The sequence below is a fragment of the Lichenostomus cassidix genome, chromosome 8 (genome assembly GCF_008360975.1).
Source record: "Lichenostomus cassidix isolate B80296 chromosome 8, HeHo_3.0, whole genome shotgun sequence".
Classification (NCBI taxonomy): domain Eukaryota; kingdom Metazoa; phylum Chordata; class Aves; order Passeriformes; family Meliphagidae; genus Lichenostomus; species Lichenostomus cassidix.
In genome coordinates, this window is record NC_139489.1 from 27161879 (window position 1) to 27171662 (window position 9784).

Sequence of the window (9784 nt, forward strand, 5' to 3'; positions counted from 1 at the left end):
ATTTTTACAGCCGTTGCTGCTCAACGTAGGATAGCTTTGCTGCACCCAAGGCCGGCCCCTGATGCTTCTGCAGCCGATCCCGCTGCCTCTAATGACGTGTGGTGCCAGAGAGCCCTGACATCACCTCTGAGATACACACAGCACAGCCCTCCAATGCGGTTAGGGCTCATGATATTTCCAGCGGCACAGCGCTGAAAAACCCCGGAGCTATGGGGGATGCAGCAGGCAGGAGGCGGGAGCGGCCTGAGCAGCGGCCTGACGGGAGCGCACCCGCCCGGACTGCGCATGCGCGGCGCGGCGGCAAGATGGCGGCGGCCGCGCTGTGCTGGGCGCTGAGGGCAGCTCGCCAGGTCAGACCGACTCCCTGCCCTCCATTCCTCCTGCCCTGCTCCCCCGCGTCTCCTCGGGGCCCTGTCCGCCCGGCCGAGGCGCCGGGGAGCGGGCGGGGGACACGCGGTGGTGTCTGACCGCTGCGGGCTCGGCCCTGGCCCCGCGGCGCGGGAACATCGCGGGTGCGGTGTAAGGCGGCGTTCGGTGTGACTCGGGGCTCTCTGTGCCTCCGGTAGCGCTAAACTCCTGGATTACGCTTCTTACACCTCATCGCTGTCTACAGCTTCCTCACGAGAGGCAGCACCGGTCTTTGTGAGGAGTCACACTACCCGAGGGAGCGGCTGGAGCTGTGCCAGGGGAGGGTTAGGCTGGGTATTAGCGAAAGGTTCTTTAGGAAGAGGGTGGCACTGCACAGGCTGCCCAGGGAATGGTCACGGCCCAGAGGCTGCCAGAGCTCCAGGAGTGGGCAACACTCTCAGGCATTTGGTGGGATTGTTGGGGCTGAGCCAGACACTGGACTGGATGTTACTCGTGGATCCCTTCCAGCTCAGGATATTCCATGCTTTATGGAAGTAACAGTTCATACTTGACATGGGCAAACTGTGCAACAGGCAGGTATCACAAATCTCATTTCTTTAATCAGGTTCTCCCCTCGCCCTGCCCAAGGCAGGTGCGGAGCTACTACGTGGACTGGAGGATGCTGCGGGATGTCAAGAGAAGGAGGATGGCATATGAGTATGCAGATGAGAGGCTGCGGATCAACGCCATCCGGAAGAACTCGATCCTTCCCAAGGAGCTGCAGGTACTGGCAGCCACTCCACAGCTGTGCCCTGCCAGGGCATCAGCCCACGTGTGGTTCTTGCTGCTCCAGCATGCTCAGGGCCACGCCAGTCACTTTACAGATCCAAACAGCTGTCCCAGGTCACAAATGTTGTGTTTCCCCAGCTCACAAGCAAACAATTATGTCATATTCCATAATATGACACCTTTTTGGGGTGTTTACAACAAAAGCATATTCACCTGACTGGAGGTTGTAAGCATTTGGTTGCAGGGTTTTTTGAAACCAGTGCTTCTTGTGTAAGTAGCATATGTAACACTAAATACAGTGAAGTCACATTTTTCCCCCATCACACTACCCCTAACATACAATCACAAACCTATTTTCTTTACTTCCAATAACACAGAATATAATATGGTTATTTTAATAGTTTTTAAAATAAACTCTTTTTTTGCTTATTAAAAAACTTGAAAGCTTGATCTAAACAAAACCACCACTCTGTTCAATTAGAAATACTTCATTTTACTTCTTGCCAGAGCTGTACAGGCATGTGAAACCGGCATCAGAACTGGATGTTAAAACTGTTCTTAAAAATTCACTGCCCTGCTCTCAGCCTGCCTTACTAAGCACCAAGAACATTTGCAAGTATCAGATTATTCCTGTATTTGATTTGGCCACACATCCTGGGAGAGACAGTGTATGAATTTGCTTTTATATATTGACTTTACCATTCTCTGGGCAAGCCTGGCTGGTACTAGATGTCCTTACAGGGCAAAACCAAGAAAATACAGAAAGAAAACCTCAAAAGGAAATCCTGTAACACCTCCCTAAGTACACTATGTGAGATCCCTTTTACTGACATCAAAGCTTGCTACCTGGGCAGGCAGTTAATAAACAACATACATTTAAATTCAGCTCATCTGAAAGGACTAGCCTACCTGCCACAAGGAGAAAGCCAAGTGGGTTTTTGACTTTTAATTCCTGGCTTGAGGTTATTCAGTCTGTAAGGTTAAATTTTGTCTTTTAGAGGGACAGCACGCCCTGCAAGGACAGAGACAAGCTGATTTGATTGGTTAGAATTAGTTGCTTGAGATTGTTATCTGTAGTAAGATTAATTTTGGGGCCTCCACAGGGATCAGTTTAGATTCACTGTTGGAATGCCCAGAAGGGTGGAGTGAGGAAGACAGGTGACAGTTCCCATTAAATAGCAAAGTTGACTCATGAGGTGGTAGAGAAGCTTGCGAATGTACCTACTCTACATCTGGATTTTGGGGTCTAGCAGTAAGGCCCCCCCTAAATCCCAGGGAACACAGGTAAACTCTGCTGTGCTCTTCTGTTCTAGGAAGTAGCTGACAAAGAGATTGCTGCCCTGCCCCGGGACAGCTGCCCTGTGAGGATCCACAACAGGTGTGTCCTCACATCCCGCCCTCGAGGGGTTAAGCGGCGTTGGAGGCTCAGCAGAATTGTTTTCCGCCACTTTGCTGACCATGCTCAGATGTCCGGTGTACAGAGAGCCATGTGGTAATAATCACCACGTGGATGTGCATTCAGGCAGAAAAAACAAACCAGGCTCATTTGTGTGTATTACTAAAGCAAGACTGTTCTGCCTCAGAGTCCTGCATCAATGTCAAACTAATAAGGGAAGGATGAGAAGTTGTGCTGATTCATTGAAGTCACTGGATTACAATTGGTATCAGCTGACAAGCAGCAGCGCAACTGCACTAAACTGGTCTGTGTGAGAGGCAGTTTGATTGTGAGAAAAAAGTAACTACCTGATGGTTGCAGAACTAAGTTGAGGTTTGCGGTATGGGCAACATTGGAAATAAAGACATACAGCAAAAGGCTTGTTTAAGCACGTTTTTTTTGCCACCGTACATTAAGTTCATCATGGTAACTTGGGTAAAAGCATAAATGAAACTGCACAACAGGGCAAAGTGGTATTCTGCCATGAACAAGGGCAAGCACAGAGTGGGAATAAAACATAGCCTCGAGTTTAGATATTCTTGCTATGCAAACTAAATATATATTTATATTAACAAGCTAAGTGGCTGAAGGACCTGTTAGAAACTACACCATGCTGGTATTTCTCCTGTTTGTAGTGCAGTGCTTGGTCCAATGCTTCAAGAACAAGGTAGCAAGGAAGTCCTAGTCCAGACCCTAACAGGAGAGTAATGGCTTCCTTAATTCATAGGTAACAACAAATCTGTCCTTGGGAGACACAGGAGAAGGAGGCAGGAAGGACACATAAACAACAGGCTTGCTGCTAAGGTCATGTTTGCCCTGTACTCTTCTTCAAAGCAGTGCAATAAAAGGGGGGCAGTAGCTGCTCTGTCCCCCTTCCCAGCAGTGGGGCTGAGAGGTGGCAATAAAAAGGCCAAATACCACTAGCAGCAAACTGACAGCAACCCATCACACCCAGCTGAGTCACATTTTGCAGTATAAGCCATCTCAATATATTTCTTACTCTGTTACCTTGAAACCCTTAGAAGTCAAGGGAGAAAGGGGGTGCTTATCCCTCATTTCCTCATACACTGCTAGAGCCAGGGCAAGCTCCCTGTCCAGCATCAGAGCTCACTGCTCTCCTGCTGATGACTGCAGACTGCATCCTGACTGATGCCATCTCAAAGACACCCCAAGATGCTCACAGCTGGCACTTGGATTTCCAAAATCCATAAGAGGCTGGACAGACAGTAATAGTTTCTGAGAGTGATCATTAAATTTTAATACCACAGGATTAACACCGTATTGTTTCTGCTTAACTATCAAGTGCTTAGGATGTGGTTCTGCTTTCTTCAGCAGTTGTCCCTTTGTGATGTGCTTTACAGTTCTGCACTTTCCCATATCTAATCAAAAAGCTACACCCTGTGAAGTGAGCATGACACTAGCGCCAGCAACCACATGGGTACAGCTGCCACTGGCAGCAGGCATTGACCCATCCTAGTTTAAGATTACTTTACTTTTACATTCTGTTCTCAGTCTCATGGCACTACCCACTCACCTGAGATGCTTTTTCAAGGAGGGGTAAGGATATACCTACGCTTCACTCCTCAGGAAATGGTGAACCACTTGACTGACGGAAATGCTTTATAAGCTATTTTATTTAAATATTTTCTCCAACCTGAAATGGAAAATGACTGTCTTTGCTTGGAAGAAGGTTGTGTAAACGATGATCTTTGCAGCACAGCGTGTCTCACATGGAAGATCAGTATTAAGGCGGCCCTTAGAGTACTTTCAGATATCCATTGGTATATCCCCTTTGTACTGCTTTTCTCTGCTTTCAACCCAGGCCTTGTTGATGGTGCGCTTCATCTCATCGTCCCCTTCCGCATACATCTTTTTTAAAATGTTCATAAGCCCTTCACTAGGATCTGCAGTGTCATAGGCAGCCTTCCTGCAAGACACACACATGAGAAGGTCAGGTATACCCAACAACTGCGCAAAAATTGAAATGCTAGTATTTGTTTGAAACATCCTGGCAACATAACTTTCGCTTTGGCAAAGTTGTTAGATCACAGCACACTCAGTCAGCTTCCAAATAGGAGGAATCCTAAGAAATGCCCTTAAACCAAGTGCAAATTGAGTAGTGTATGTAGAGATGTCCCATGGGGTGGGATATTATTTTGATGGGAAGCGTTTTGCAGTAAACATGACCCTGGAAGCATTGCCCAAAGTTAACTGTAGGAAGCAGAAGTGAAAGGTAACAGACACAGGAAAGTGCCAATACCTGCCTTGTGTTATCTGACAAGTAAATAAAAATAGAGAAGTGATCACATGGAGCTCTTCGTAAAGACCACGTTCACAACCCGAAAGGCTTTTCTTCTGCTTCCCATTTTTCAGATGACCTCCAGAGGTTAACTGACCCCTTAACACACCGCATTTCAAAGCAATTTTCTCAGGTGATGAACAGTGCCACCCGCAGTCAGCAACCGTGGAGGACATGGCCCATATGACCCAACTACACTAATGTCCTCTCTAGCAAAACTGCCTCTCTATCCCGTTTCCCAAAATCCTGTAGGTGGTTCCTAGTGCAGTCTAGCTGAAAAACATGGTTGATGAAAACATATCAGCAGAGGGAGCAATTTCCTCATGCTCAGGACTAACCATCGGCTGCACAGGCGCCAGCTAGGAACAGCATTTCTGGAGCCGCTCACCTGACTAACAGTAAATCTTCTGGAATTCTCTGCACAAGACACAGGTTTAACAAAGTGACCCTGTCCCTCCAGAAAACTGCATTAATTGTCAAGTCATGCCCTCTTAAATCTCCTGTGATGCCATTTGAGTGGACAAGGTTGTTTTGCCCTAACTTCAGGTACTTATGCCTGATCAGTTTTAGCAAATCACCCTAAAAACATACAAAAAGTCTTTTGTGTCCCCAGGTGTTTCCTGCTGTCACTTACCACCCTCATACCTGTGTATGTCTAAGCTGCCTGCTGCTCCCAAGCTCTTGAAGTAACACAAACTGGCTTGAGACTTTGGATAACCATCTAAGTAAACAAAGACCTGTTTTGCCACAAGCATGCTGGGATTTTTGTGCAGGCACTTCACACACAGGTGACAATAATTATTTTGACCAGTAGATCTGCAGGGTGTATTTCTGTATAATACACACTTGACCTAAAAAAAGTCACCTCACTAATGCAGTTTTTGCAATGAATGCAGCCATCAAAATGCAGATTAATCTTTAATTGGTTGATTCCCTTTAGAATTCTTCCCTATCATATATCCTATCATGCAGTCTTCATCATCAGTAATAAAACAGTGGAGGAGTGGCAGCTACTCAGAGCATATTTCCTCCACTTGCAGTCCTACAAGTACTAAAAGAAATCCCAGCCTAATGATCCTGAAACATCTCAGGGCCTGTCCCCCAGACCAGCAATCCTCACAGACCAACTGCACAGTCGGTAAAGATCTCTCCCAACAGTCCTAAAGCAGCAAAGAGAACAAGAAATGGAAAACAAGATGGAGGATGAAAAGACACTTACTCTTTCTCTTTGCTTTCTTTTTCCACTTGAGTGAGACAATCCCATTTTTCCTCCCGCTTCTTCTTACACATCACAAGGATCATATCTGTCTTTATCTGTGTGGTATCAGCAAGGCATGAATTTAGAATGCTTCACAAAGTGATGCTAGTCACAATGAATAAAGTCAGCTTACAACATAAATCTCTTCCACATCACGAATTCCTGAAACATTTTTCTCAGCTATCCATAATTATGTAGCATACAAAAATTACAGCATGTACTCAGCCTCAAGCTACAAAGTATTAACTTCACTGTGGACAATTTATGTATGTAGTTAATATAATGCCAGTACAGACCTACAGTAATAACAGAGAAGAACAGAAAGTTCTGCAGAAACACCGTTCAGTGATTTAAAGGATGCTCAAGTACCCAGGACTGCCTGGTAAAGAGTGACTATACTTACTAGACTTCTCCAAGCATACCAAGTTCAGGTAGAGGCTCCTCCAATTTATTTCTCCAAGGATAAGAAACTAGTTTCAGGGTATTGCTTAATCTTCAAACATGTTTGCAAGTTACAAAGCCTGTTTACTTGCAACCCTGACCTAAATTTCACAAAGAACTCCTGCATGCCCACAGCAGAAAAGGGTCTACTGCAGCTTTAGCTTGGCTTAACAAGTACATGACCACTGCTTGCTTTCACACTGTGTTAAAAATCACCAGAGCATCACCCCCATTTAGTTCAGCTGGTTGAATTTCACTCTGTACTCATTTTATGCCAATTTTGAATTGAACCAGTAGTTCTTCACATCTGATGTCACTAAGTACAACACAGCATTCACAGGAGGTATGTGGCACAGCTCTGAGCCTGGAAAGGTGCCACAAGTAGCAGAGTATGGATATCACCAGTCAGCAGCAGTAAAATATTACTAGTGGTCCTGGTTTTGGCTGGGACAGAGTTAATTTTTCCCTTAGAAAATTAACCCACTGCTAGCATTAAACCACCACATTAGTGTTCAGTTCTGGAGCAACACACCCTTACTAAGGCAGAGCAGGTTAAAGACTTTACTTTGGGAATTAAGCCTATTTAAGCTTCCCAAGATTTCAGTCTGCTGACAAATCTCTTAAAATTGCTAATTTCTTAGAGGTATTTAAAAGCAGAAAGGTGCAAATGAATGCTTGGTGGTATTTTCTGCTTAATTATTCCTGAAATCCTGTTGGTGAGCTATTAAAAAAAAGCACTCAATATCCAGACATGATCTCTTGAAATAGGATTCCAGAGGCTAATTCCACAGTTATGACAATCACAGATTAGTAAGATTCATGTTCACAGCGCAGAGACTTTGCAGCAGAAGGGAGAGACTGAATATTTGAACCGAGTCTCCTGAACTAGTCAGGCAGTGAACATGATACTTTGTGAGGGCCCTAAATTACCTCTAACAAACAAGGTGCACTGACCTTTCTGGAGCTGCCTTCCACAGAGATGGGCTTCAGGAGGTTGTTGAAGGTCATGGTGTAGTTCTTCCCATTCAGATTCTTCACTAACAGATCAAATGACCTGGACCCAGGAAGTGGAGGGAGGAAAGGCACAAATATTCCAACTGCTACATTGTCTGAAAACCCTTTAGAAGGTGTATTTCTTAGGAAAGCAGGTGCACTTCTTGGGAAAGCAGGCAAACAGCCTTGATTTACTTTATTCCCAGAACTCTCAAAATGTTCAGTTCAATTTTAACAGAGAAATTAAAAGGACCAATCCAAACTTCACAACAAATCAAGACCTTTAGGATCCTTTCTACCTCAATGAATCCCTAGAACCTTGGAAAAGCAAATTTCCTTATAGTACACCTCAGTTCTACCACCACAAATACCCAGGGCTAACGCTGTGTGCCCTGTCAAGCCTGGTCAGGTGGACTTTTAAAATGAAAACACCCTGACATCCTCGAGTGCCACTAAAAGCTAATACAGCTGAAGTTAAAAAAAAAATAAAAAAGGGGGCAGAGAAAAAAGAGGCTTATCCAACACTCCTGCATTTCAGTATTCCTGCTGTGCTACAAGATGAACTCACCTCTCTGTGAAATTCACCTGCACATTCTCAGCTGGAAGCTTCTGGACACCATTTAGAGAGATGTAAATCTTAACAAACTTATCTGACTGATCCCACCCTGGAAGTGAAAAAAAGAAGAGATTAAGTTCTACCTTTTCTCCATAGGCTTCATGCAGTCCAACTTCACCCCACAAAGCCCTCTAGAATGACTAAGATTTTTGCCTTACTGAAGCAATTTCCAGAGTGATAAAGGGAAAACATGAATTATTCAGGAATAACTTGAGAGCAAAAGGAGGTCCCCCCATGCAGCCTGGTTCCCTAAACTCTGCAAATTGTGAGAAAACCCACTTATCAGCTGAGGTGAAAAGACAGCAACCCTGGCTGTGCAGGGGGACTCAGAGCCAGCTGTTTGCTCCTGCTGCAGTTTCCTTGACCCACTTTTTCCCCTACTCCCTGCATCTTGAGCAATTCCCTCTCCTCTCACCTACATGGCGAGCAGAGAAGCCAAAGCTTACTCTTTCATTCCTGCTGGACACTAAGCAATGGAAAAATACCAGCTGGTACAGCAAGGATCCTTAATGCATCCCACCAAACACTATCCCACAAACACGATCAATACACACTGGGGTTGGGATGGCAAGGTAAGCATGCGGTGGCTTTTGAAGTGGAGTCTCAAGTGTGGAATAAACACTTAAGGCTTCACTGTGATGCTAAGTGGCAACTCTAACTCCCAGTAATGCCACCCTGTCTTCTCTTCAGAGAAATGCTGGTGCTCTAGAAAAACAATCCTACCATAATTGTTGATTTTCACTGTGTATCCTCCCAGCGACGACTTTTCTTCCTCTGCCACATCCTTTGGCTTTGGCAGAGGCTGATTCTTGATTTCCAGCTCCAGCTTGTGCTTCTCTGCCACCAGGACATCTCGCACCCGCTTCCTAGTGGCTTTCACGAGCAGTTCTTTAACCTCTTCCAGATCTTTCTGCAGCTGGTTAAAAAACAAAGGATCACACATATACATTAGATACATGCTTTGTGCTCAGGGCTCACAGCTTTTTATGACAATTCCAAGTGTTCCAGATGTTGGAGTTTCAGCTTTATCACGTCAGTAGTTTAGTTTCCCACTATATATAACCAGTTAAGCACAGAATCATCCCTTCCCCACCCCGACCACTCCTGTAGATATACACAACACAAAACCTTAATTCACAGAATGGAACGGGCTGGAAGAGTCCAACCCCCCTGCTCAACCAGGGCCACCTCAGAGCACAAGGCTGGAAAATATCCCCCAGATCATAAAATCAGACAAGGTTTCAGCTTTCCATGCTCAGGTCTCCATCAATTAAAAAGCACCAGAAACCACGAGAAGCTGTGCGAACGCACAGCTCCCTCAAGACGCACCGCCGGAGGGGGAGACCCCCCCAGCCCTCAGCGATCGGGGGATTACAGCTCCGCGCCTCCCAGCCGGGCCCCTCCGCTGCCCCTCGCACCGAGCCGCCAGCGCCGGGGACATGGCCCGGGGACAGCGCCGAGAATCGCCTCACCTCCTCCCGCGCCACGGCCATGGCGGCTCCCTGCCGAACCTCTGGAACCTTCCGGCCGCGGGAAGTGACGCGCGGCGCCGGGCCCTCCCTCTCCGCCCTGAGGAGGCGGGACCAGTGCCTTCCCGCCCCGGGC

General features: G+C 46.2%; 2 protein-coding genes across 2 annotated transcripts; one reads left to right on the forward strand and one right to left on the reverse strand.

The window, feature by feature from the left end:
- The first annotated feature begins 208 nt into the window (after positions 1-208).
- On the forward strand, positions 209-2949 carry MRPS14 (mitochondrial ribosomal protein S14). Its single transcript, XM_085068648.1, has 3 exons — positions 209-350; positions 974-1132; positions 2451-2949. Exons 1-3 carry the CDS (start codon positions 210-212, stop codon positions 2631-2633), a joined length of 483 nt encoding a protein of 160 aa, XP_084924774.1. The 5' UTR covers position 209; the 3' UTR covers positions 2634-2949.
- Positions 2950-4188: 1239 nt separating this feature from the next.
- CACYBP (calcyclin binding protein) lies at positions 4189-9784 on the reverse strand. The gene is made up of 6 exons (XM_085068647.1): positions 9652-9784; positions 8903-9095; positions 8132-8228; positions 7525-7624; positions 6091-6185; positions 4189-4499 (listed from the first exon to the last, which is right to left on the reverse strand). Exons 1-6 carry the CDS (start codon positions 9670-9672, stop codon positions 4340-4342), a joined length of 666 nt encoding a protein of 221 aa, XP_084924773.1. The 5' UTR covers positions 9673-9784; the 3' UTR covers positions 4189-4339.

Excerpts from the sequence above, each read along its gene's own strand:
- MRPS14 (XM_085068648.1), top strand. The coding sequence starts at position 210 with ATGGGGGATGCAGCAGGCAGGAGGCGGGAGCGGCCTGAGCAGCGGCCT. Across the intron at positions 351-973 it reads CGCTGAGGGCAGCTCGCCAG|GTTCTCCCCTCGCCCTGCCC; the intron begins GTCAGACCGACT and ends TTCTTTAATCAG. Across the intron at positions 1,133-2,450 it reads TCCTTCCCAAGGAGCTGCAG|GAAGTAGCTGACAAAGAGAT; the intron begins GTACTGGCAGCC and ends CTTCTGTTCTAG.
- CACYBP (XM_085068647.1), bottom strand. The coding sequence starts at position 9,672 with ATGGCCGTGGCGCGGGAGGAG. Across the intron at positions 9,096-9,651 it reads TGGCCGTGGCGCGGGAGGAG|CTGCAGAAAGATCTGGAAGA; the intron begins GTGAGGCGATTC and ends TTTTTTAACCAG. Across the intron at positions 8,229-8,902 it reads AGTGAAAATCAACAATTATG|GGTGGGATCAGTCAGATAAG; the intron begins GTAGGATTGTTT and ends TTTCACTTCCAG.